We start from the raw sequence: 27,758 nt of genomic DNA, 5'->3' as shown, positions 1-27,758 counted from the left end.
GGAAGAGAGAGAAGAGGAAGAGGAAGCTGGCCAAGAAGGGGAGTTGGCTCTCTCACCCAGGGCAGTGTTAGGGGCAGGTCTGGGGAGCTCTGGGTGGCCTCCCTGGGCCAGTAAAAAATAAATTGGCTATAAGAATTGATCTTGAAGGAGACTGAGCCAGAACAGTGGAGGTGGAAGTCGTGTAGCTCAAAATCGGGAGTTGGGTCACTCTGCGTTGTAGGGTGATTTCTTCTTTTCTCCCTGTCCTTTTCCACCTACAGGGTCTCTGGGGGTCTCTCGCCGGCCAGAGCCCCTGACTCCTCGGGGTCTTGGTGGAAAGCAAAGATCAGTTTGAGAATCCTTTCTGGGGTAGCAAAGGTTGCACCTCTGAGCCTCCCAAATTCCTAAAGCCTCGCAGACTTCCCCCCCACACTCCCCACCACACATACACACTCAGACTATACAGAGGCACACACACAGACACCCATAGATGGACACACAGACACACACACACACATACACACATGCACACATTCAGGCAGATCCAGGCAGACCAATCATAAGCAGACACCACCACCCCCGCCAGATATTTGCCTACAGAGAAACACACCCACAGAGACCCACAGATTCTATAAACATCCACACTTGCATTCCCACATACGCTCCGAGAGACACTCGCCAACAGATACAGAGGCCCATGGACACAGAGGCCCAAACACAAAAATCATAAGAATCATAAGGAATAAAATCATATACTCGTATAATAATAATAATTTTCATATTTGTTAAGTGCTTATTATATGCCAGGCACTGTACTAAGCACTGGGGGGATACAAGAAAATCAGGTGGGACACAGTCCCTGTCCCACAGAGGGCTCACAGTCTCCATCTCCATTTTCTAGATGAGGGAACTGAGACCTAGAGAAGTAAAGTGACTTGCCCAAGGTCACAGATCAGACAAGTGGCAGAGCCGGGAAGAGAACCTATGACCTTATGACTCCCAAGCCCAAGCTGTAGCCACTTCACCAAGCTGCATCAATACACATATATACAGAGAGACACAGAAAGACACACAGAGAAGCCTATAGAGACACTCACCAACATACACATAGCCAAAAGCGCAGATGCACAGAGAGAGAGAGAGGGAAAGAAAGAGTTCTCAACACACACACACAAACATAAGCAAACACAAACACACACACACACACACACACACACACACACACACACACAGGTTGCTCTCTACACGGTTCCGGCCCACCAGCAGTCTCAGACTCCTCGGGCTGAGGATGAGAAGGCTAACGAGGCTAGCAGAGCGGCCAGCAGGACTGATGCAGGGACCCCCTCTCCCCCATCTCAGTGGGGAAGCAGTGTGGCTTAGTGGAAAGTGCTTAGTACAGTGCTCTGCACACAATAAGTGCTCAATAAATACAAATGAATGAATGAATGGAAAGAGCCTGGGCTTCGGAGTCAGAGGTCATGGGTTCTGATCCCGGCTCTGCCATTTATCAGCTGTGCGACTTTGGGCAAGTCGCTTAACTTCACTGTGCCTCAGTTCTCTCATCTGTAAATTGAGGATTAATACTGTGAGCCCCACTTGGGACAACCTGATTACCTTGTCGCTACCCCAGCACTTACAAAAGCGCTTGGCACATAGTAAGCATTTAACAAATACCATCTCACCTCATCATTCAGAGAAGCAGCTTGGCTTAGTATCAAGAGCACGGGCTTGGGAGTCAGAGGACATGGGTTCTAATCCGGGCTCTGCCACTTGTCTGTTTTGTGACCTTGGGCAAGTCACTTCACTTCTCTGTGCCTCAGATCACTGATCTGTAAAATGGGGACTAAGACTGTAAGCCCCACGTGGGACAACCTGATTACCTTGTATCTACTCCAGCCCTTAGAACAGTGCTTGGCACACAGTAAGCACTTAACAAATAAAATAATAATAATCATTATTATTATTATTATTAGCACCCCATAACCCCCATCCCCTCCTGCACCCCCGACCCAGTCCGGCACCTGAATCCAAAGGCTTAACTACCCAGAGATGCAACCTCTAATAAATTACACCTCGGTGTCTCGGAGGCCTCGAGGGTGGGAAAGGGAAAGTGGCTTCATCTCCCAAGAATTAAAGCATCTTCCTAACAACTCCCTGGTGGGGTGGGCTGGGGTGGAGAGGCTGATGAACAGAAAAACCAACCGGGAAAACCCACAAACTGAAAGGAGGAGGGGGAGGAGGAGGAGGAGGAAGAAGAAGAAGAAGAAGAAGAAGAAGAAGAAGAAGAAGAAGAAGAAGAAGAAGAAGAAGAAGAAGAAGAAGAAGAAGAAGAAGAAGAAGAAAAAGAAGAAGAAGAAGAAGAAGAAGAAGAAGAAGAAGAGGAAGAGGAAGAAGAAGAAGAAGAAGAAAGAAAGAAAGAAGAAGAAGAAAGAAAGAAAGAAGAAGAAGAAGAAGAAGAAGAAGAAGAAGAAGAAGAAGAAGAAGAAGAAATGGTATTTGTTAAGTGCTTACTATGTGCCAAGCACTGTTCTAAACACTGAGGTAGATACAAGGTAATCAGGCTGCCCCACGTGGGGATCACAATCTTCATCTCCATTTTCCAGATGAAGGAACTGAGGCACAGGGAAGTGAAGTGACTTGCCCAAAGTCACACAGCAGACAAGTGGTGGAGCTGGGATTAGAACCCACAACCTCTGACTCCCAAGTCTGTGCTCTTTCCAATAAGCCATGCTGCTTCTCTGATCATCCTCAGATGGGCAAGTCGTTTCGCTTCTCTGGGCCTCAGTTCCCTCATCTGGAAAATGGGGATTGAGACTACCAGACTCCACATGGGAAAGGGACTCTGTCCAACCTGATTAACTTGTGTCTAACTCAGCGCTTAGAACAGTGCTTGGCACTGATTTGCTTGTATCCACCGCAGTGCTTAGTACAGTGCGTTGCATTCAGTAAGCACTTAACAAATTCCAATTTTTACCTTCTAGACTGTGAGCTCGTTGTTGATTGGGATTGTCTCTGTTGCCGAATTATATGTTCCAAGTGCTTAGTACAGTGCTCTGCACACAGTAAGTGCTCAAAAAATATGATTGAATGAATGTAGTAAGCATTTAACAAGTACTATTATTATCATTATTAATGGAGAAAGTGGTGCGGCGGGCGACGGAGGAGGTGCCAAGAGCTTATTCTCTGTCCAGGTGTCTGTGGGAAGAAGCTCCCTGAATACCGGGGAGCGTGGGACCCCCCTGACCCACTTCCCCCCAGCAGCGTGGGCCCTGCGAAACAAGTGGAAACCAGACCAACGTGGGCCTGGAGGATCAGGGGAAGCTGCATGGCCTAGTGGATAGAGCACAGGCCTGGGAGCCTTCTGGCCTTTTGATCAAGGGTTCTAATCCCAACTCTGCCACGTGTCAGTTATGTAACTTTGGGCAAGTTACTTCACTCCTCTGTGCCTCAGTGACCTTATCTGCAAAGTGGGGATGAAGACTGTGAGCCCCATGTGGGACAACCTGCTTACCTTGCATCTACCCCAGTGCTTAGAGCAGTGCTGGGCACATAGTAAGTGCTTAACAAATACCATCATCATTATTATTATTATTATTCTAATCCCGGCTCGACCACTTGCCTGCTCTGTGACCTTGGGCAAGTCACTTTACTTCTCTAGGCCTCAGTTCCCTTCTCTGGAAAATGGGGATTGAGACTGTGAGCCCCACATGGGACAGGGACTGTGTCCAACCCAATTTGTTTGTATCCCCCCCCAGGGCTTAGTACAGTGCCGGGCACATAGTAAGCGCTTAACAAATACCAAAATTATAATTATTATGATTATTATCGGGCCAGGCAGGCTTTGCCTGGTCCTCTGTTGGGCTCCTTCCAGGGAAAGGAGAATGTCCACCCTGAAACCAGGGGAGTGCTGTTTGGCCGGGGGGCAAGGGTGGGGTCCTTCTCTGGCCCACCTTTGCCCCAGGAGTTATTCCCCGTCCGTCCCGTCACACCCCCATCTCCCAGTGCAGAAGTAGGGGTGCGCAGGACCAATCCCCAAAGTCCGGTGGTAGCCAGGCTGTCCGAAGAGTTGACCTCCACCCCCCGTGTCCATTGGAGTGCCGGTGGGAAACAACACTTTCCTTGCGGGGAGGAGGAGAGGGCCTACTTTTTCCTCTTTGTTTGCACCGTTCCCCATCGTAATTGCATCTGTGTGGGTCTCCCGATTTATTATTATTATTAATGATAATAAAAATAGCATTTGTTAAGATCTTACTATGTGTGAAGCACTGTATTAAGCGCTGGGGGCATACAAGGTGATCAGGTTGCCCCACGTGGGGCTCACAGTCTTAATCCCCATTTTCCAAATGAGGTAACTGAGGCACAGAGAAGTTAAGTGACTTGCCCAAAGTCACACAGCTGAGAAGCGGGGGAGCCGGGATTAGAACCCATGACCCCTGGCTCCCAAACCCGTGCTCTTTCCACTGAGCCACGCTGCTTCTCAATTTAATCTCCCAATTGTAAGCATCCGCCCCGCAACTCCCGTCTGGAACCCACGCGTGGGAGATAAATTCACACCGAGGGGCTAAATCCAACGGTCGGACCCTCCTAATCCTTGAATGGAACCGCCCAGGTATTGAAAATCATGTTTATTAAAATTCTTCTTAAAACGCTTTCAAGATTAGCATTGTGAAGATAAACTACCCTGATATTAACTTCAAAGAAAACATTTTAATGACGCAATTATCTTCAATCAACTTAGAACATCTTTATTACATTAGAGGAAGAGGATTTGTCTTAAAATATAAAAAGAGCAAATGTTCTCCTCCAGATACGGAAACTTTGCCAGGGCTGTTGGTCTACGGACTTTTTTCAGCCAACGCTTCTAAATTTGCATGGAGAAAAATATTTTTTTAATTGAATTTCCTTGGCTTCGCTGGGCAACTGCACCCGAAATCTGGATTGCATTAAAACGACTCCTTTTTTTTTTCTCCTTTTCAGAATAAAAATATAGATCTATTTTCTTCGCTGTTTCTGTGTTCTGGAATATTAATCAAAAATAAAATCATTATTCATAGGGCGACCTTATTTTTATTAGCAAAATGACCTGGAGTCGTTTTCGCAGCGCCCTGGGGAGGGAATTGAGAGAGTCGTTTAATCAGCCTCTAGGAAATCTGTCTGCGGATTCGCCCACAGTTACTTCGCTCTGAAAACCCTAACTAGGAACTGGATCATATTGGATTCTTAATAATAATAATAATAATAATAATAATAATAATAATAATAATAATAATAATAATAATAAGCAGTGTCATTTGAATTCGACTTTTCTCTCACTCCAAGATTGCCCTGTAAGTTTTGAAGTCGGATGGGCGAGCGCACTTGTCGACTGAATCCATGAAGCTTGGAAGTCCAAAGAGAAGGACATAGGTCAGGGAGAGATGGACCTTCCCGTGTCCGGTGAGCCAGGAGTCCGAGTGTCCAGTCCTACTCCTCCCCCGCAGAAAATCCTGCATGACCCCTACAATGCGCCTCGATTTCTCCTCCCCGAATCCGCCTCGAATCAAAGGGGCCGGCTCCTTCTTTGGAAATCACGAGAGATATCGGGGTCTCTCCGGAAGAGTAGTCACTAAAAATAAAATCACTTTTTATTTTAATGTCTGGATTTGTTTTTTCTTGTTTCCATTTCCAGGAAACTCCGGGCCCCTTTCTCCTGTCGAAGGGCAGGGAAATCCGGGAGCCGGACCCGCAGAGACCCGGAGAATAAAATCGGAGGGTTTCCATAGCTTTCATTCCATCGTATTTATTGAGCGCTTACTGTGTGCAGAGCACTGTCCTAAGCGCTGGGCTCGGGAGGGAGAAGGGTCTAGCATTCTCTATCCTAAAGATTTCTCTGTGGAGGCGAATTTGCCCGAAGCCGGCCCCCTTTCCCGAGATCCTAAACTAGCGTCGGTCGGGGCCAAACTTCCAAGCTCATCCGTTGTTTTTTTTTCTGTTTTTTCAAAATCCGACTTTTCCAACATAGGAGCCCAGTTGATTTCCCCTTACTCTCTGGGGGTCGATTCGGTGCAACACGTTGGGCGTGGGGAGCTGGGAGGAAAAGGATGCAAGAAAATCCCGACTGCCCCACTTGTCAGCTGTGCGACTTTGGGCAAGTCACTTCATTTCTCTGCGCCTCAGTTACCTCATCTAGAAAATGGGGATCGAGACTGTGAGCCCCATGTGGGACAGCCTGATTACCTCGTATCCCTCCCCCAGCGCTTAGATCAGTGTTTGGCACATAGTAAGCGTTTAACAAATACCACCATTATTAAGAAAAGCCAAGCCACGGCCCGAAATCGGTGGCCCGGGATGGTTCCCGCTGAAAGGGGGGTTCGGGTTGGAATGAAACTTACCCCGGGATGGACCAACCGGGCCGGCTGTCGCCGAGGGTCAGCAAACCTGGCACGGTCCGGGCATCTCTCCTCCCCAACCCGCTAACCCCAGGGGACCCTGCTCCTTTAACGCGCAGGCCTCCCTCTTCTCTCTCTCCCTCTCTCTTTCTCTCTCTGTCTCTCCCCCCAACCCACCTTCCCTGAGGTGTGTAGCCCTGGATCTTCGAATGGGCTTTTATTAGTATTCTTATTATTATTTCTGAACCGATCTATATATTGGATCCACCCCTCCCTCCCCCTGGAATGCCCGCAGCCCCCTAGAAGGGGAACGAACGAGGCCCCTCGGGCCTAGGCCGGCCGAGGACCGCCTGGTGACTTCTATTTGAGGTGACCGACCCAAACATCGCTTGCCGATTCGCCTGGCCATTAAAGTGTCCACTCTGGGGGCGACCAGGGGGTCTTCCAGACTTCGGAAGAGCTTGGGAATCACAGGGTCCTTTCGTCCTGATTTAAGGGTCCGCGCTAATTCTGGCCGGCCCCAGTTGGAATCAGAAGTCTGAGACGGATTCAAGGCTCTTTCGAAGGAAGCGAGGCACCAAAGAAGTCCCCAGTTTCAGGCTGTTTTAGGAAAACCCTGTGCGGATAGGTTTGATTGGCTTGATTGGCTTGGATCCACTCCAGCGCTTAGTATAGTGCCTGACATATAGTAAGCGCTTAACAAATGCCATCATCATTATTATTATTATTATTATTATTATTATTATTATTATTATTATTCCACACTGTCTGTGGGATCCACATAACCATTTTCCTGACCGTTCAGGACCGTTCTAGGGACTTGACACTGGTGTGTGCCCTGAATAAAGGATTTGCCCACCTTTCATTCATTCATTCAATCGTATTTATTGAGCGCTTACTGTGTGCAGAGAACTGGGCTAAACGCTTGGGAAGTACAAATCGGCAACATATAGACACGGTCCCTACCCAACAACGGGCTCACAGTCTAGAAAACGGGCTCAAAGTCTATTCGCCCCTCCCTCGGTCCCACAGGGCCTATATACATAGCTGTAATGTAATTAATTTACGGGTATTAATGTGTCTCCCCTTCTAGACTGCAGGCGCGTTAGCGGCAAGGAACGCGTCTACCGACTGTCGTCGTCTAACTCTCCCTAGAGCTTCGTACAGAATTCTGCCCACATTAAGCGCTCAATAAATAAGATTGATTGATTGATTGATTGATTTGAAAGAACAGCTGAACATGAATCCGCAACCCGTGTTATCAGAGCATGCCAGCCCCAGGACGGTGTAGAAGCATCAGCGCTTAGTACAGTATTCCGCACACATTATTCTCTCAATAAATACGATTGATTGATTGATTGATTTGAAAGAACAGCTGAACATGAATCCGCAACCTGTGTTATCAGAGCACGCCAGCCCCAGGACGGTGTAGAAGCATCAGCGCTTAGTACAGTATTCCGCACACATTAAGCTCTCAATAAATACGACTGATTGATTGATTGCTTGAATGGAAAGAACAGTTGAACATGAATCCCCAACCCGTGTTATCGGAGCACGCCAGCCCCAGGACGGTGTTAGAAGAATCAGCACAGTTCTAGATCCTGAAGAAGATCAGGATCTCCTACCCGTTGTTGGGTAGGGACCGTCTCTATATGTGGCCGACTTGTACTTCCCAAGCGCTTAGTCCAGTGCTCTACACACAGTAAGCGCTCAATAAATACGATTGAATGATTGGAAAGACAAAACAGAAACAAGAACACACTGCGGAGATCGTTTTAACGTGGAAAGAAGACGATGGAGAGAAGCTTCTAAAGAGAAAAGGATGGGGGGAGGGGAGGGGGGAATTAAAAAGAGAAAAAAAGATAAAGGGGGGACAAAACTCCAAAGGAGGAAAAGAAAAAAGAAAGGCTGAGCTCTCATTCTCCTTCCATCACAAACGTAGGTCTTTGTCGAAGTCGATTTTACGTGGCTTTGTTCCTTGGCAAAAACTTCGCTAGATGTAACAGCTTCCCTCCCCCAAAAATAAAATAAAATAAAAATCCGGTACTTCAGTAGTTAATAACCAATAAAAGAAAGTCAGGCTGTGAGAATCTTACTCCTTTTAGGCGTGCACACTAGACATTAAACTTTGGGAGGACAATTAAGCAGAGTTAACAGTTGCCTATTCTCCCCGAGGTAGCTTCCTTTTTGATCCTGCCGAGACTGGCGCCTTCCAAAACATAACTTGTCTGCCTTATTAAATGCTTTGACTTATGGTGAAGGGTTGCCTGGTGCTTTTCAATTGAAACGGCAGCAACCTGAAAGGACCGAGACGAGCCCGCTGTAATAAATTAGCCATTACTTTTGATAAGTAAAACAGGAGACTGCGAGTCGCAGCAGAGTTCAAGCAAAAAAAAAAAAAAAAAAAAAAAAAAAAAAAAAAAAACCAAAAAACAAAAAACAAAAAACCCGAAGAAATCAAGCCCGGTCTTTAAGTACACCCAAGCCAGCACAAACACGCTCCCCAAAATGATACACGGCCCACTCAATCCGCCTCTGCGTGGGACATCTTCTGAACGGACATTTAAAAGTTTGTCCCTGCAGTCTGGTGGCATTAGGTATCCCTACACAATAATAATAATAATAATAATGGTATTTGTTAAGCGCTTACTATGTGCCAAGCACTGTTCTAAGCGCTAGGTGAGATAAAGGTCATCAAGTTGTCCCATGTGAGGCTCACCGTCTTCATCCCCATTTGACAGATGAGGCAACTGAGGCCCAGAGAAGTGAAGTGACTTGCCCAAAGTCACACTGCTGATAAGGGGCAGCGGCGGGATTAGAACCCACAACCTCTGACTCCAAAGCCCGGGCTCTTGCCACTAAAGCACGCTGATATGGGAAGGGGGCGGGATGGGAGAGAAGAGAAGGAGTATAAACGAGAGGGGTGGGAATTCGGTGGGGGAGGGGGTGTTATTGGAAGAAGGGATAAAAGCAGGGATTCCCGGGGAGGGGAGATCAAAGCAGAAAAGGCCACTGATTTGTTTGTGTTGTTCGAAGTCTCGGGGTTCTCCTTCCACGCCGTCACCCCTAAGCCCCCGACACCGTGTCGTCGTGGTCTTGGTGGTGGTCGTGGTGGTGGGGGAGGGGGTCACCCCCACGCCCCCCGCTCCCCATCCCCAATTCTCCTCCCGTATGGTTTCAATAAAGGCCCCCGGGGCCGGCTGCCCAACTGGTTAATTGCGCGGGGATTGCCGAGACGCTCCTTGCCCCCGGGGGGATCCCACGTCCCCCCTCCCCGGGTTTCCCCCACCCCCGGACTCCTGGGTCCCTGGTCTCGAGCCCCCGGCCCCCGGGACCCCCGGCCCCCGGCCCCTCCATCCTCCCACCCCCGCCCCGGTCCATGCGCTTTCCCCACGTTGGGACTGCGCCTTGGGTCTCTCCTTGCGTCTCTCCCTGGATCCCCCCTGGATCCCCCCCCGGATCCCGGTCCCCGTCCGGCCCGGCAGCTCCCGTTAACTCCTCGGAACCCGAGACCCCTCCCCCCGCCCCGGTCCTTGTGGAGCTGCGCTCTGAATCTCTCCCCGGATCCCCCCCGGTCCCCCCGGCTCCCGGGCCCAGCCCAGCAGGGTCCCATTAGCTCCTGGGAACCCAGGACTCTCGTCCCCCCGCCCCACGACCACCCCCGGCCCATGTGGGGCTGAGCCCTGGCTCTCTCCTTGGGTCTCTCCCCGGATCCCCCCCCCACACCGGGTTCCCCCCGGATCCCCCTGGATCCCTCCCCCCGGATCCCGGGCCCAGCCCAGCAGGGTCCCATTAGCTCCTGGGAAGCCAGGACTCTCGTCCCCCCTCCCCTCGACCACCCCCGGACCATGTGGGGCTGAGCCCTGGCTCTCTCCCTGGGTCTCTTCCCGGATCCCCCCCGGATCTCCCTGGATCCCTCCCCCCGGATCCCGGGCCCAGCCCAGCAGGGTCCCATTAGCTCCTGGGAAACTAGGACTCTCGTTCCCCGGCCCCTCGACCACCCCCGGACCATGTGGGGCTGAGCCCTGGCTCTCTCCCTGGGTCTCTCCCCGGATCCCCCCCGGATCTCCCTGGATCCCTCCCCCCGGATCCCGGGCCCAGCCTATCAGGGTCCCATTAGCTCCTGGGAAGCCAGGACTCTCGTCCCCCGGCTCCTCGACAACCCCCGGCCCATTTGGGGCTGAGCCCTGGCTCTCTCCCTGGGTCTCTCCCCGGATCCCCCCCGGATCTCCCTGGATCCCTCCCCCCGGATCCCGGGCCCAGCCCAGCAGGATCCCATTAGCTCCTGGGAAGTCAGAACTCTCGTCCCCCCCGCCCCTCGACCATCCCTGGCCCGTGTGGGGCTGAGCCCTGGCTCTTTCCCTGGGTCTCTCCCCGGATCCCCCTGGATCCCTCCCCCCGGATCCCGAGTCCTGTCCGACAGGTTCCATTAAGTCCTCGGGACCCAGGATCCTAGTCCGCCCCGGCCCGTGTGGGGCTGCGCCCTGGGTCTCTCCCTGGGTAATAATACTATTAATCAATCAATCAATCGTATTTATTGGGCGCTTACTGTGTGCAAAGCAATGTACTAAGCTCTTGGGAAGTACAAGTTGTCAACATATGGAGACGGTCCCTACCCAACAGTGGGCTCACAGTCTAGAAGGGCTCACAGTCTAGAAGACTGTAGTAATACTACTAATAATAATAATAATGGTATTTGTTAAGCGCTCACTATGTGCCAAGCACTGTTCTAAGCGCTGGGATAGATACAAGGTTATTAGGTTATCCCACGTGGGGCTGACAATCTTCATCCCCATTTTACAGATGGGGTAACTTGAGGCTCAGAGAGGTGAAGTGACTCGCGCAAAGTCACACAGCGGGCAAGTGGGGGAGTAGGGATTAGAACCCACAATCTCTGACTCCCAAGCCCGCGCTTTTTCCACTGAGCCACGCTGATCCCCCCGGATCCCCCCGGATCCCCCCCGATCTCCCCGGATCCCCCCGGGTCCTGTCCGGCAGGTCCCATTAGCTCCTGGGGACCCAGGACCCTCGTCCCCCGGCCCCCTTCCACCTCCGGCCCGTGTAAGGCTGCGCCCTGGATCTCTCCCTGAGTCCTCCAGGGTCTCTCCTTGGATCCCCCCGGATCCCAGCGCTTAGAACAGTGCTTTGCACATAGTAAGCGTTTAATAAATACCATCATTATTATTATTATTTAATCCCCGGATCGGGAAGCAGCGTGGTTCAGTGGAAAGAGCCCGGGCTTGGGAGTCAGAGGTCGTGGGTTCAAATCCCGGCTCCACCAATTGTCAGCTGTGTGACTTTGGGCAAGTCACTTCACTTCTCTGTGCCTCAGTTACCTCATCCGTAACATGGGGATGAAGACTGTGAGCCCCCAGTGAGACAACCTGATCACCTTGTAACCTCCTCAGCGCTAAGAACAGTGCTTTGCACATAGTAAGCGCTTAATAAATGCCATCATTGTTATTCTTCTTATTCTCTGGGCCTCAGTTCCCTCCTCTGTAAAATGGGGGTTAAGGCTGTGAGCCCCACGGGGGATAACCGAATTACCTTGTATGTACTCCGGGACTTCGAACAGTGCTTGGCACGAAGTGAGCGCTTAATAAATGCCATCATGATTATTATTTTATTATTATTATTATTATTATTATTATTATTATTATTATTATGGTCCGGTCCCGTGAACTCCTGGAGACCCAGGCCCCTCATCCCCCGGGCCTTCTCTCCCCGGATCCCCCCGGGTCTCCCCCCGGTGTCCCGGTCCGTCCTGACCGGGGCCGTTGGCTGATGGGGAGCCTCAGTGGGCCTCGTTCTCTCCTGTCCCGCCGTCGACCCCCGGCCCACGTCCTCCCCCTAGCCTGGAATGCCCTCCCTCCGCACATCCACCAAGCTAGCTCTCTTCCTCCCTTCAAAGCCCTACTGAGAGCTCACCTCCTCCAGGAGGCCTTCCCAGACTGAGCCCCCTCCTTCCTCTCCCCCTCTTCCCCTTCTCCATTCCCCCCGCCTTACCCCCTTCCCTTCCCCACAGCACCTGTATATATGCATATATGTTTGTACATATTTATTACTCTATTTATTTTACTTGTACACATCTATTCTATTTATTTTATTTTGTTAATATGTTTTGTTTTGTTGTCTGTCTCCCCCTTCTAGACTGTGAGCCCGCTGTTGGGTAGGGACCGTCTCTAGATGTTGCCGACTTGGACTGCCCAAGCGCTTAGAGAAGCAGCGTGGCTCAGCGGAAAAGAGCCCGGGCTTTGGAGTCAGAAGTCATGGGTTCAAATCCCGGCCCCGCCCCTTGTCAGCTGTGTGACTTCGGGCAAGTCACTTCATTTCTCTTTTTAGACTGTGAGCCCACCGTTGGGTAGGGACTGTCTCTATATCAATCAATCGTATTTATTGAGCGTATTTACTGTACTAAGCGCTTGGGAAGTACAAGTTGGCAACATATAGAGACAGTCCCTACCCAACAGTGGGCTCACAGTCTAAAAGGGGGAGAGAGAGAGCAAAACCAAACATACTAACAAAATAAAATAAATAGAATAGATATGTACAGGTAAAATAAATAGAGTAATAAATATGTACAAACATATATACAGGTGCTGTGGGGAAGGGAAGGGGGTAAGATGGGGGGATGGAGAGGGGGACGAGGGGGAAAGGAAGGAAGGGGCTCAGTCTATATGTTGCCAACTTGTACTTCCCAAGCGCTTAGTACAGTGCTCTACACACAGCACGATTGAGTGATTCTCTGGGCCTCAGTTCCCCCCTCTGTAAAATGGGGATGAAGGCCGTGAGCCCCCCCCGTGGGACAACCTGATCACCTCGCATCCTCCCCAGCGCTTAGCTAGAGCAGTGCACATAGTAAGCGCTTAATAAATGCCATCATCCTTCTTCTTCTCACGAGTCCAGTGGTCTGCACACAGTGAGCGCTCACTAAGTAGGACTGAATGAGTGAGCGAGTGGGGAGGCGGGGAGGCCCCGGGGCTGGTCGAACGGGGCGTGGGGCCCGGGCGGCGTCTCCCCCATTGGAGGGCGGCCCGGTGCGGGCCCGCCCCCAGACCTTTTTCTAGGCGGGCCCCGGGCGGGGGGCGGCCCGGACCCCAGCGCCCCCCGACCCCGCGCCCCCCGAGCCCCCCAGCCCCGGCCGGCCGGAGCGGGGGAGACGCCGCTGCATGGCTCCCTCGTCCCCGGCCATGAAGCCCGGAGGCCAGCGGGGGGCGGCGGCCCCGCCGGGGGGCGTCCAGCCGGGGGGCGCCCGCGCCGGGCCCCTGGCCTTCAGCGTGGAGGCCCTGCTGGTGGCGGAGCGCAGGCCCGGCCGGGGGCCCCCCGAGGGACCCCCCGAGGGACCCCCCGACCGACCCCCGCCGGACCCGGGACCCCCCAACCCCGGACCCTGCTGCCCGACGCCCGACGCCTCCGCGCCCACGCGTAAGTTGGGTTGCAATCGTACTAATAACGATCAATCAATCAATCGTATTTATTGAGCGCTTACTATGTGCAGAGCACTGTACTAAGCGCTTAACGATGGCATTGATCAAGCGCTTACTATGTGCCAAGCGCTGGCCTAAGCGCTGAGGACGGTAGACAGACTGTGAGCCCGCTGCTGGGTAGGGACTGTCTCTCTATGTTGCCAATCTGTACCTCCCGAGCGCTTAGCACAGTGCTCTGCACATAGTAAGCGCTCAATAAATACGATTGATGGTGATGATGATACAAGGTCATCACGTGAGGCTCACGGTCTCAGACGAGGTAACTGAGGCAAAGAGAAGCCAAGTGACTTGCCCCAAATCGCACAGCTGACAAGTGGCGGAGCCGGGATTTGAACCCATGACCTCCGACTCCAAAGCCCGGGCTATTTCCCTGAGCCACGCTGCTTCCCTGGCCCAATACCCACCCGTCCGAAGAACCGCGGGGCGATGAGCCCACTCTTGGGTAGGGACTGTCTCTATAATGTTGCCAATTTGTACCTCCCGAGCGCTTAGCACAGTGCTCTGCACATAGCAAGCGCTCAATAAATACGATTGATGAGGATGATGATACCAGGTCATCACGTGGGGCTCACGGTCTCAGATGAGGTAACTGAGGCACAGAGAAGCCAAGTGACTTGCCCCAAATCGCACAGCTGACAAGTGGCGGAGCGGGATTTGAACCCATGACCTCCGACTCCAAAGCCCGGGCTATTTCCCTGAGCCACGCTGCTTCCCTGGCCCAATACCCACCCGTCTGAAGAACCGCGGGGCGATGAGCCCACTGTTGGGTAGGGACTGTCTCTATATGTTGCCAATTTGTACTTCCCAAGCGCTTAGTACAGTGCTCTGCACGTAGTAAGCGCTCAATAAATACGATTGATGATGATGATGATGATCTGGTCAGCCCTGTTCTAAGCGCTGCGGTAATAATAATAATGATGGTATTTGTTAAGCGCTTACTATGTCTAAGCGCTGCGGTAATAATAATAATAATGATGATGGTATTTGTTAAGCGCTTACTATGTCGAAGCGCTGCGGTAATAATAATAATGATGGTATTTGTTAAGCGCTTACTATGTCGAAGCGCTGCGGTAATAATAATAATAATGATGATGGTATTTGTTAAGCGCTTACTATGTCGAAGCGCTGCGGTAATAATAATAATGATGGTATTTGTTAAGCGCTTACTATGTCGAAGCGCTGCGGTAATAATAATAATGATGGTATTTGTTAAGCGCTTACTATGTCTAAGCGCTGCGGTAATAATAATAATAATGATGGTATTTGTTAAGCGCTTACTATGTCTAAGCGCTGCGGTAATAATAATTATGATGGTATTTGTTAAGCTCTTACTATGTCTAAGCACTGCGGTAATAATAATAATGATGGTATTTGTTAAGCGCTTACTATGTCTAAGCGCTGCGGTAATAATAATAATGATGGTATTTGTTAAGCGCTTACTATGTCTAAGCGCTGCGGTAACAATAATAATAATAATGATGATTGTATTTGTTAAGCGCTTACTATGTGCAAAGCACTATTCTAAGCGCTGAGCACTGTTCTAAGCGCTGAGCACTGTTCTAAGCGCTGACAAGGGCGTCGGGTTGTCCCCCGTGGGGCTCGCAGTCCTCATCCCCATTTGACAGATTGAGGGAACCGAGGCACAGAAAAGAAGAAGAAGAAGTGTGGCATTTGTTTAGCGCTTACTATGTGCCAAATTGAGGAACTGAGGCACCGAGAATAATAATAATAAGTGTGGTATTTTTTAAGCGCCCACTATGTGCCAAATTGAGGAACTGAGGCACAGAGAATAATAATAATGTGTGGTATTTGTTTTAAGCGCTTACTATGTGCCAAATTGAGGAACTGAGGCACAGAGAATAATAAGTGTGGTATTTGTTCAGCGCTTACTATGTGCCAAATTGAGGAACTGAGGCACAGAGAATAATAATAATAATAAGTGTGGTGTTTGTCTTACTATGTGCCAAATTGAGGGAACTGGGGCACAGAGAATAATAATAATGTGTGGTATTTGTTAAGCGCTTATTATGTGCCAAGCACTGTTCTAAGTGCTGGGGTAGATACGAGGTCAACGGGTTGTCCCCCTTGGGGCTCACAGTCTTCATCCCCATTTGACAGGTGGAGGGAACTGAGGCACAGAGAAGAAGAAGAAGGAGAAGTGTGGTACTTGTTAAGCGCTTACTATGTGCCAAATTGAGGGAACTGGGGCACAGAGAATAATAATAATAATAATTGTGGTATTTGTTAAGCACTTACTATGTGCCAAGCACTGGTCTGAGCGCTGGGGTAGATACAAGGTCATCGGGTTGTCCCCCGTGGGGCTCTCAGTCTTCATTCCCATTTGACAAATTGAGGGAACTGAGGCACAGAGAATAATAATAATGTGTGGTATTTGTTAAGCGCTTACTATGTGCCAAGCCCTGTTCTAAGCGCAGGGGTAAAGACAAGATCATCGGGTTGTCCCCCGTGGGGCTCACAGTCTTCATCCCCATTTGACAGATTGAGGGGACTGAGGCCCGGAGAATAAAAATATTAATGGCATTTGTTAAGCGCTCACTATGTGCCAAATTGAGGGAACTGAGGCCCAGAGAATAATAATAATAATAATTGTGGTATTTGTTAAGCACTTACTATGTTCTAAGCCCTGGTGTAGATACAAGGTCATCAGGCTGCCCCTCGGGGGGCTCAGTTTTAGTCCCCATTTGACAGATGAGGGAACTGAGGCCCAGAGAAGTGAAGTGACTTGCCCAAAGTCAGCCAGCTAAGTGGCGGAGTCGGGATTCGAACCCACGACCTCTGACTCCCAAGCCTGGGCTCTTTCCACCGAGCCACGCTGCTTCTCTAACACACAATCCCCAACACAAACCCTGCTGCGACCCTCAGCCGGGGGCCCAGCACCGGATGGTATTTGGTAAGTGCTTAGTATGCGCCTAACAATCAATCAATCGTATTTATTGAGCGCTTACTGTGTGCAGAGCACTAACACTGTTCTGAGCGCTGGTATAATAATACTAATAATGTACGGGGGCTCGGGGGGGGGGGGTGTGTGATAATAACTGTAATGATCAGATTGGTACTTGGTAAGCGCTATGTGCCAAGCACCGTTCTGAGCGCTCGTATAATAATGATAATAATGTCCATAATAACAGTAATGATCGGGATGGGACTTGGAAAGCGCTTACTACGTGCCAAGCACTGTTCTGAGCGCTGGTATAATAATACTAATAATGTACGGAGGCTAGGGGGGTGCAATAATAACAATAATGATAAGGATGGTATTTGGTAAGCGCTTAGTATGCGCCAAGCACCGTTCTGAGCGCTGGTATGAAATTATAAAAATAATAAATAGCTGTATTTGCTAAGTGCTGACTGCGCGAAGCACCGTTCTGAGCGCTGGTATAATAATAATACTAATAATGTGCGGGGGTCGGGGGATGTAATAAAAACAATAATGATAAGGGTGGTATTTGTTAAGCGCTTACTATGCGCCAAGCACTGTTCTGAGAGCTGGTATAATAATAATAACAATGGCATTTGTTAAGCGCTGACTATATGCCAAGCACCGTTCTGAGCGCTGGTATCATAATAATAATAATAATGTGGGGGGGTGAGAGGATATTATAATAATAACAATAACGATAATGATGGTATTTGTTAAGCACTTACTATGTGCCAAGCACTGTTCTGAGCGCTGGTATAATAATAATAATAATATGTGGGTGTGGGCGATATAATAATATGTGCCAAGCACTTTTCTAAGCGCTGGAATAATAATAATAACAATGATAATAATAATAATAATAATAACCTGTGGGTGTGGAGAGATATAATAATGGTAATGATGGCATTTGTTAAGCTCTTACTGTGTGCCAAACGCTGTTCTGAGCACTGGTATAATAATAATAATAATAATAATAATAATGTGTGGGTGGGGGGATACAATAATATGTGCGAAGCACTGTTCTAAGCGCTAGCATAATCGTAATAATGTGTCGGTGTGGGGGAACATAATAATGCTAATGATAATGATGGTATTTGGTAAGTGTTTATGTGCCAAGCACTGTTCTAAGCGCTGGTATAATAATGTATGGTTGTGGAGAGATATAATAGTAATAATAATAATAGTGATAATGATGGTATTTTGTTAAGTACTTACTATGTGCCAAGCACTGTTCAAAGCGCTGGTAAAATAATAATAATGTGTGGTTTAGTGGAAAGAGCACGGGCTTGGAAGTCAGAGAAAGTGGGGTCTAATCCCGGGTCTGCCACTGGTCTGCTGTGTGATCTTGGGCGAGTCACTTTACTTCTCTGGGCCTCAGTTACCTCATCTGGAAAATGGGGATTAAGATTGTGAGCCCTATGTGGAACAAGGTATATTACCTTGTATCTACCCCAGCGCTTAGAACTGTGCTTGGCACATAATAAACCCTTAACAAATATCATCATCATGATCATTATTATTATTGTTATTAATAAGGAGCAGCGTGGTTTAGTGGAAAGAGCGCAGAGTCAAGGGTTCTAATCCCGGATCCGTCACTTGTCAGGTGTGCGATTTGGGGCGAGTCATTTCACTTCTCTGAGCCTCCGTTCCCTCAACTGTAAAATAGGGATTAAGGGTGTGAACCCTACGTGGGACAGGGACTGTGTCCAACCTGAGAACAGGGCTTGGCACATAGTAAGCGCTTAACAAATACCATTATCATTATTATTATTAAGCGTTTACAATGTGCCAAGCCGGGGTGGAGACGAGGACGTCAGGTGGGGCTCACAGTCTCCACCCCCATTTTACAGACGAGGTCACCGAGGCACAGAGAAGTGAAGCGGTTCGCCCAAGGCCACACTCTCCTCTTTCTCCCTCATCTCTCTCTTTCTCTCTCCTCTCCCTCACCCCTCTCCTATCCCTCCCTTCCTCCCTCTCACCGTTTTATTCAAACGTATTTATTGAGCGCTTACTGTGTGCAGAGCACTGTACTCTCTCCCTCTTCTCTCTTTTCCTCCCCATCCCACGTCTCTCCTCTCTTTCTTCCTCTCTTCCTCTTTTTCTCCCTCTCTCTTCCTCTCTTTCTCTCCCTCTCTCTTCCCCTCTTTCTCCTCTTCCTCATCTCTCTCCTCTCTCCCTCCTTTTTCTCTCTCCCTCTCTTTCCCCGGGGGTCGCGAACGTGAGAGGAGGAGGAGAAGAAGGAGGAAGAGGAGCGGGGACTGATAATAAAAATAATAGTTGTATTTGTTAAGCGCTTACTATATGCAAAGCACTGTTCTAAGCGCTGAAGGGTTACAAGGTGATCAGGTTGTCCCACGTGGGGCTCACAATCTTAATCCCCATTTTACAGATGAGGGAATTGAGGCCCAGAGAAGTGAAGTGATTTGCCCAAAGTCACACAGCCGATAAGTGGCGGAGTCCGAATTTGAACCCATGGCCTCTGACTCCCAAGCCCGTGCTCTTTCCACTGAGCCACGCTGCTTCTCTAGGAAATAGGGGCAAAAGTGTCCCGTTATCCCGAGGGAAAACAAACGAAAAAAAGCTCTAGCCGGGCCACCCGACACCCAAAACACTCGTTCCGAATTAATATTTTCAACCGTATTTATTGAGCGCTTACGGTGTGCAGAGCACTGGTCTAAGCGCTTATTTTGCGAGTGTTTCCTGAGTCCAGCAACGCGGGGACCCTTTTTTTACGAAAAAAACACCTTTTCGTGAGAAGCAGCGTGGCCTAGGGGCTAGAGCGCGGGCCCGGGAGTCAGAAGGACCTGGGTTCTTATCCCGACTCCACCACTTATCTGCGTTGTGACCTTGGGTAAGTCACTTCCCTTCTCTGGGCCTCGCTTTCCTCAATGAAGATTGAGACTGTGAACTCCACGTGGGACAGGGATTCGCTTGTATCCACCCCAGTGCTTAGTACAATGCCTGGCATATAATAAGCGCTTAACAAGATACCGTTATTATTATTATTAGAAGGGAACACAAAATCTAAGAATCCGGAATCATAATAATAATTATAATAAAAGTTATTATGGTATTTGTTAAGCGCTTACTAGATGTCATGCACTGTTCCAAGTGCTGGGATAGATATAGCAGCGTGAGAAGCAGGGTGACTTAAGAGGACAGAGTCCGGGCTTGGGAGTCGGTGGTTGTGGGTTCTAATCCCGAATCTGCCACTTTAGACTGTGAGCCCACTATTGGGTAGGGACTGTCTCTATATATTGCCAACTTGTACTTCCCAAGCGCTTAGTACAGTGCTCTGCACACAATAAGCGCTCAATAAATACGATTGATTGATTGATTGATTGCTGTGTGACCTTGGGCAAGCCACTCCACTTCTCTGGGCCTCAGTTCCCTCATCTGGAAAATGGGGATGAAGACTGTGAGCCCCACGGGGGGACAACCTGGTTACCTCGTATCTACCCCAGCGCTTAGAACAGTGCCTGGCACATAGTAAGCGCTTAACAAATGCCATTAGTAGTAGTAGTATTAGTACTAGTACGAGGGAATCAGGTTGTCCCACGTGGGGCTCACAGTCTTCATCCCCATTTTAGAGAGGAGGTCCGGCTCTTTCATTCATTCATTCATTCAATCGTATTTATTGAGCGCTTACTGTGTGCAGAGCGCTGTACGAAGCGCTTGGGAAGTCCAAGTCGGCAACATATGGAGACGGTCCCTAATCAACAACGGGCTCCCAGTCCAGAAGGCTCATTAGATTGGTCCTCGCTGGGCGAGACCCTACTAGGGTAGCAGCGTCTGTTTACACTTTTGGAAAAGTCAAAACTAAAGTCATTTCAGGGTTTCTGAAAACCCCAACCCCAGCTCTTTTCCTTCTCTTTCCTCTTTCTTCTTTCCCGAGACGCATGAAAATGTAAATCCCGGGTCCGATCCAAAGCGTTAGAGATATATATATATATATATAATCATCAATCGTATTTATTGAGCGCTTACAATGTGCAGAGCACTGTACTAAGCGCTTGGGAAGTACAAATTGGCAACATATAGAGACAGTCCCTACCCAACAGTGGGCTGACAGTCTAAAAGGGGGAGACAGAGAACAGAACCAAACATACTAACAAAATAAAATAAATAGAATAGCCATGTACAAGTAAAATAAATAAATAAATAAAAAGAGTAATAAATATGTACAAACATATATACATATATACAGGTGCTGTGGGGAAGGGAAGGAGGTAAGATGGGGGGATGGAGAGGGGAGCGAGGGGGAGAGGAAGAAAGGGGCTCAGTCTGGGATATATATATCTCTTATATGTTATGTATATATATATGATACATATATACATACATATATATGTATTATTATTTTGGACGAGGAGACACCAGCCCCTCGGGAGAGCATCCTGGGTGGGTGAGGGTGTTCATTCATTCATTCATTCAGTTGTATTTATTGAGCGTTTACTGTATGCAGAGCAGTGTACTCAGCGCTGTGTGCTCTGCACACAGTAAGCGCTTAGTATCTGGTCCACGAAGGTGTCCCCACCCCTCGACCTCCCCGAGGCCCGGAGGATGTTGGCCCAACGTGGCTTAGGGGCAATAGCCCGGGCTTGGGAGCAGAGGACGTGGGTTCTAATCCCGGTTCTGCCGCTTGTCCGCTGTGTGATCTTGGACAAGTCACTTCACTTCTCTGGGCCTCAGTTTCCTCATATGGAAAATGGGGATGAAGGCTGTGAGCCCCGCGGGGGACAACCTGATTAGCTGGTATCTACCCCAGCGCTTAGAACAGTGCTTGGCACCTAGTAAGCGCTTAACAAATACCATACTGATTATTTATTATTATTAAGTTAGGGCCCGAGGGTCCCGGAGGATGGTATGTCCCGCTAAACACCTCCCTCCCTCCTTCCCTGCGGCCTCCAGAAGCCGCAGATGGCTAATCCCGCGAATAATAATGATAGTGGTATTTGTTAAGCCCTTACTATGTGCCAAGCACTGTACTAAGCGCTGCGGTGAATACAAGCAAATCAAGTTGTAGTGCTCTGCACACAGTAAGCGCTCAGTAAATACGATTGAATGAAAGTTAGACACAGTCCATGCCCCACGGGGGTCTCACAGTTACAATCTCCATTAACAATAATAATAATAATTGCATTTGTTAGGCAGTTACTAGGTGCTGAGCACTGCTTTATACGGTGGGGTAGATACAACGTAATTAGGTTGTCCCAGCTGGGGTTCAAAGTCTTAATCCCCATTTTCCAGATGAGGTCACTAAGGCATAGAGAAGTGAAGTGGTTTGCCCAACGTCACACAGCAGACAAGTGGAGTCGGGATTAGAACCCACGTCCTCTGACTCCCAAACCCGGCCTCTTTCCCCTGTGCCACGCTGCTTCTCATATTCCAGATGAGGTCACCGAGGCCCAGAGAAGTAAAGTGACTGGCCCAAGTTCACCCAGCATGGCCCTTTGCCCTCTGGGAATTCATTCATTCATTCATTCAATCGTATTTATTGAGCGTTTACTGTACTGTACTAAGCGCTTGGGAAGTACAAGTCGGCAACATATAGAGACGGTCCCTACCCAACAACGGGCTCACAGTCTAGAAGGGGGAGACGGACAACAAAACGTGTAGACAGGTGTCAAGTCGTCAGAACAAATAGAATAAAAGTTAAATGCACATCATTAACAAAATAAATAGAATAGTAAATATGTACAAGTAAAATAAATAGAGTAATATGGGGAGGGGGAAGCTGTGACCCCCCCCCCCCCAGGAGGCCCAGTGCCCTTTCCCTCCCCCCCACCTGCTCCACCACTTGAGGTGAGTTGGGTGTCTAATTGTGGGGGACGCGTAGGACCCTAAGGGACCCGGGTTCTAATTCCACCTCTGCCCCTTACCTGCTGTGTGACCTGGGGCTGGTCGCTTCACATCTCTGGGCCTCGTCTGCAAAACGGGAATTAAGACGGCGAGCCCCACATGGGCCAACCTGATTAGCTCGGATTCCCCCCCAGCGCTTAGTACGGTCCCTGGCACGTAGTAAGCGCTTAAGAAATACCATTTAACAAATTGGACTTTGAGAAGCAGCGTGGCTCAGCAGCAAGAGCCCGGGCTTTGGAGTCAGAGGACATGGGTTCTAATCCCGGCTCTGCCACATGTCTGCTGTGTGACCTTGGGCAAGTCACTTAACTTCTCTGGCGCTCAGTTCCCTCATCTGTAAAATGGGGATGAAGACTGTGAGCCCCACGTGGGACAACCTGATCACCTCGTATCCCCCCAGCGCTTAAAACAGTGCTTCGCACATAGAAAGTGCTTAACAAATACAATTATTATTATTATTATTATCTCCTCGTTTTGTTTCGTTGTCTGTCTCCCCCCTTCTAGACTGTGAGTCCCTTGCTGGGTGGGGATTGTCTCTGTCTGTTGATGAATTGTACTTTAGAAGCAGCGTGGCTCAGTGGAAAGACCCGGGCTTGGGAGCCAGAGGTCGTGGGTTCTAATCCCGCCTCCGCCGCTTGTCAGCTGTGTGACTTTGGGCAAGTCACTTCGCTTCTCCGAGCCTCAGTTCCCTAATCTGTAAAATAGGGATTGAAACTGTGAGCCCCGCGTGGGACAACCTGATCTCCTTGTATCCCCCCCAGCGCTTAGAACAGTGCTTGGCACCTAGTAAGCATTTAACAAATGCCGTCATTATTATTATCTCCTTGTTTTGCACACAGTAAGCGCTCAGTAAATACGATTGATTGATTGATTGATTGATTGATTGATTGATTTCGTCGTCTGTCTCCCCTCTTCTAGACTGTAGTGTAGGGGTTGTCTCTGTTCATTAATTCATTCATTCATTCAATCGTATTTATTGGGCGCTTACTGTGCGCAGAGTACTGGACTAAGCGCTTGGGAAGTCCAAGTCGTCAACAGATAGAGACGGTCCCTACCCAACAACGTGCTCACAGTCTGTTGATGAAGTGTAATAATAATTAATGATGGCATTTATTAAGCGCTTACTATGTGCAAAGCGCTGTTCTAAGCACAGGGGGAGGTTACAAGGTGATCAGGTTGTCCCACGGGGGGGCTCACAGTCTTCATCCCCATTTTACAGAAGAGGGAACTGACGCCCAGAGAAGTGAAGTGACTTGCCCAAAGTCACACAGCTGACAAGCGGCAGAGTCGGGATTTGAACCCATGACCTCTAGAGACGGTCCCTACCCAACACCGGGCTCACAGTCTGTTGATGAAATGTACTAACCTCCCCAGCGCTTAGAACAGTGCTTGGCACATAGTAAGCGCTTAATCAATACCAACGTTATTATTATTATTATTACTTCCCAAGCGCTTAGACCAGCGCTCTGGACGCAGTAAATAGAGAGGAAGGAAGGACCGTTCCCCCCTGAGGGAGGGAGCTAAGGATCCCGGCCAGCGTGGCTCAGTGGAAAGAGCCCGGGCTTTGGAGTCAGACGGCATGGGTTCAAATCCCGGCTCCACCACCTGTCAGCTGTGTGACTTTGGGCAAGTCACTTCACTTCTCTGGGCCTCAGTTACCTCATCTGTAAAATGAGGATTGAAACTGTGAGCCGCCCCCCATGGGACAACCTGATCACCTTGTAACCTCCCCAGCGCTTAGAACAGTGCTTTGCACAAAGTAAGCGCTTAACAAATTCTATAATTATTATTATTATTATTATTATTATTGTTATTTGTGTGCCCCGCAGGAGCCCCCAGCCCCCCGGCCTGCACCCTGCGCAAACACAAGACCAACAGGAAGCCCCGGACGCCCTTCACCACGGCCCAGCTGCTGGCCCTGGAGCGCAAATTCCGGCAGAAGCAGTACCTGTCCATCGCCGAGCGGGCCGAGTTCTCCACCTCCCTCAGCCTCACCGAGACCCAGGTGAAGATCTGGTTCCAGAACCGGCGCGCCAAGGCCAAGCGGCTGCAGGAGGCCGAGCTGGAGAAGCTGAAGCTGGCGGCCAAGCCCCTGCTGCCCTCCTTCGCCCTGCCCTTCCCGCTGGGCGGTCCCCTGCAGGGCTCTCCGGCCCTCTACGGACCGTCCGGGGGCTTCCCCCGGGGCCCTCTGCAGCCCGTGCCAGGCCTCTTCACCACCCCGCTCACCTATGGCATGTACTACCTGTCCTAGGCCAGGGCGCCCTCCGGCCTGGCACCAAGGGATGCCCTTCCTCTCTGCCGGCCTGCCACCCTCGGGCCCCCCCACCACCCAGGCGCCAACGAGGGGGGCCCAGAGGGGCCACCCATCCCGCCTCCACCGCGGGATGCCCTTCCTCTCTGCCATCCTGCCATCCTCGGGACCCCCGGCCCGCCAGGGGCTCCGGGGGGTGCCCAGAAGTGGAGACTGGGGGCCACCCCAAGGACCCCGAGCCCTTCCCACCCACTCTCCTCCCAGCCAAGATCCGTCCTTCTGCTCCAGGGGGCCTGAGGAAAACCAGTCCTTGCTTTAATGATGCTGCCTGAGCCCACTGTTGGGTAGGGACTGTCTCTATATGTTGCCAATTTGTACTTCCCAAGCGCTTAGTACAGTGCTCTGCACATAGTAAGCGCTCAATAAATACGATTGATGATGATGATGACAGGAGTCCCCCTCCCCATCCCGAAGCCGGGGCAGGGGCTCTCTTGCCCTGCAAGGCCCAGAGCAGTGTGGCACAGAGGCGTGGATGGTGGGCCCAGGAGCATGGCTCAATGGAAAAAGCCCGGGCTTTGGCGTCAGAGGTCATGGGTTCAAACCCCAGCTCCGCCAATTGTCAGCGGTGTGACTTTGGGCAAGTTACTTAACTTCTCTGCGCCTCAGTTCCCTCATGTGTAAAATGGGCATGAAAACTGTGAGCCCCGCCCCGTGGGACAACCTGATCACCCTGTAACCTCCTGAGCGCTTAGAAGAGTGCTTTGCACATAGTAAGCGCTTAATAAATGCCATTATGATGATGATGATGATGGGCCCGGGGGCATGGATGACGGGCCTGGGCATGGATGCTGGGCCCGGGCACGGATGCTGGGCCTAGCCACTTTCTGCACGGGACCCTTCGGGCTCCCCAAAAACGGTCAAGTGGAGGCCGGCTGGCCGGCAAGACTCGCCCCTTTTCCCACCGAGGCGACCCCCGGATTCCCCCCCTACGACTCGTACGGTGAATTGAACTCCCATCAACGCCCCCCACCCATCGCCCCATTGCGCCAGCGGCACCTTCCTCGAGCTAAGAAACTCCAGTGGGTTTTGGGGTTTTGGGGTTTTTGTTTTGGGTGTTGTTGTTTTTTGTATCGGGCCAATACAGTGTCGCATTCGACGCCGAAGATCCGTCGGTGGGCGTCTCAAAGATATTTAAAAGATGTATTTTAAACCGTGTGCATATCAGACTTAAACCGTTTACGGAAAGACAGTGTACATAGTTTTTGTACAGCGTCCTCGGATGGACTGGAATGAAACTTCCTATTTTGTACAAAGCAGTCAATAAAAGTATTTTAAATTTAATCCATCGACTCGCTTCTGGCTCCGTTTTCTTCCCGACTTTTCGGAAGCGGTCAAATTCTTATCGTCAACGCTTTGGTTTGGGAGGCAGGGCATCAGTTATTAGATAGATAAATAGATCGATCCCTCCTTATAGTTGACCGGAACCACGAGTTCCTCTGATTTGGGGGTTTCTTACTGATGTCCTGAGCGTGAATTCCATATCATTTTTTAAATGGGTGTTTTTTTTTTCTTTTTTCAATTCCGACAAACAGGGCCCTGTGAGCGGCTGAATTACTGGGAAAGATCCGAGAAGCAGTAAGGCATAGCAGGCTAGTGCCCGGGCCTGGGAGTTAGAGGGTCATGGGTTCTAATCCCGACTCCCCCACGTGTCTGCTGTGTGACCTCGGACAAGTCGCTTCACTTCTCTGGACCTCAGTGGCCTCATCTGTAAAATGGGAATTGAGACCGTGAGCCCCACGGGGGACAGGGATTGTGGCCAACCCGATCTGCTTGTATTCACAACGCTTAGATTAGTGCCTGGCACGAAGTAAGCGCTTAACAAATACTATAATTATTATTACTATTATTTTTCATTCATTCATTCAATCGTATTTATTGAGCGCTTACTGTGTGCAGAGCACTGTACTAAGCGCTTGGGAAGTACAAGTTGGCAACGTATAGAGACGGTCCCTACCCAACAGTGGGCTCACAGTCTATGGTTAGCTTCGCAGCCCCCGTACCCGAAGCTGCTCAATGGGGGTCTCTTCGGGAGCCAGGTGGGGGGTCTCTCCCGGGACCAATCAATCAATCAATCAATCGTATTTATTGAGCGCTTACTGTGTGCAGAACACTGTACTAAGCGCTTGGGAAGTACAAGCTGGCAACATATAGAGACAGTCCCCACCCAACAGTGGGCTCACAGTCTAGAAGGGGGAGACAGAGAGCAAAACCAAACATATTAACAAAATAAAATAAATAGAATAGATATGTACAAGTAAAATAAATAAATAGAGTAATAAGTATGTACAAACATATATACATATATACAGGTGCTGTGGGGAAGGGAAGGAGGTAAGACGGTGGGGGGATGGAGAGCGGGGCGAGGGGGAGAGGAAGGAGGGGGCTCAGTCTGGGAAGGGGAGATGGGGTGGGGGTCTCTCCGTGGAGCTGGGGCGGGGGTCTCTCCAGGGGCTGGGGCGGGGGTCTCTCCGGGGAGCCGGGATGGGGGTCTCTCCAAGGAGCTGGGGTGGGGGTCTCTCCAAGGAGCTGGGTGGGACTCTCTCTAGGGAGCTGGGGTGGGGGTCTCTTCAAGGAACTGGTTGGAGGTCTCTCCGGGGAGATGAGGTGGGGGTCTCTCCGTGGAGCTGGGGCGGGGGTTTCTCCAGGGGTTGAGGCGGGGGTCTCTTCGGGGAGCCGGGTTGGGGGTCTCTCCAAGGAGCTGGACGGGGATTTCTCCGGGGACCCGGGTGGGGGTCTCTCTAGGGAGATGGGGTGGGGGTCTCTCCAAGGAGCTGGTTGGGAGTCTCTCCAGGGAGATGGGGTGGGGGGTC

The 27,758-nt window shown here is 50.2% G+C and overlaps 1 protein-coding gene across 1 annotated transcript; it reads left to right on the top strand.

The window, feature by feature from the left end:
* Nucleotides 1-13,537: 13,537 nt before the first annotated feature.
* Nucleotides 13,538-25,265, top strand: VENTX (VENT homeobox). Its single transcript, XM_038743318.1, has 2 exons — nucleotides 13,538-13,772; nucleotides 24,467-25,265. The coding sequence occupies exons 1-2, from the start codon at nucleotides 13,538-13,540 to the stop codon at nucleotides 24,886-24,888; spliced, it is 657 nt and encodes a 218-aa protein (XP_038599246.1). The 3' UTR covers nucleotides 24,889-25,265.
* The last annotated feature ends 2,493 nt before the right edge of the window (nucleotides 25,266-27,758 follow it).

Source organism: Tachyglossus aculeatus, chromosome 3 (assembly GCF_015852505.1).
Source record: "Tachyglossus aculeatus isolate mTacAcu1 chromosome 3, mTacAcu1.pri, whole genome shotgun sequence".
NCBI lineage: Eukaryota > Metazoa > Chordata > Mammalia > Monotremata > Tachyglossidae > Tachyglossus > Tachyglossus aculeatus.
The sequence above is the reverse complement of the archived record's forward strand: the minus strand, read 5'-3'. Positions and strand labels throughout refer to the sequence as shown.

Coding starts and splice junctions, on each gene's coding strand:
- VENTX (XM_038743318.1), top strand. CDS start 13,538: ATGAAGCCCGGAGGCCAGCGGGGGGCGGCGGCCCCGCCGGGGGGCGTC. Junction 13,773..24,466: donor CGACGCCTCCGCGCCCACGC/GTAAGTTGGGTT, acceptor TGTGCCCCGCAG/GAGCCCCCAGCCCCCCGGCC.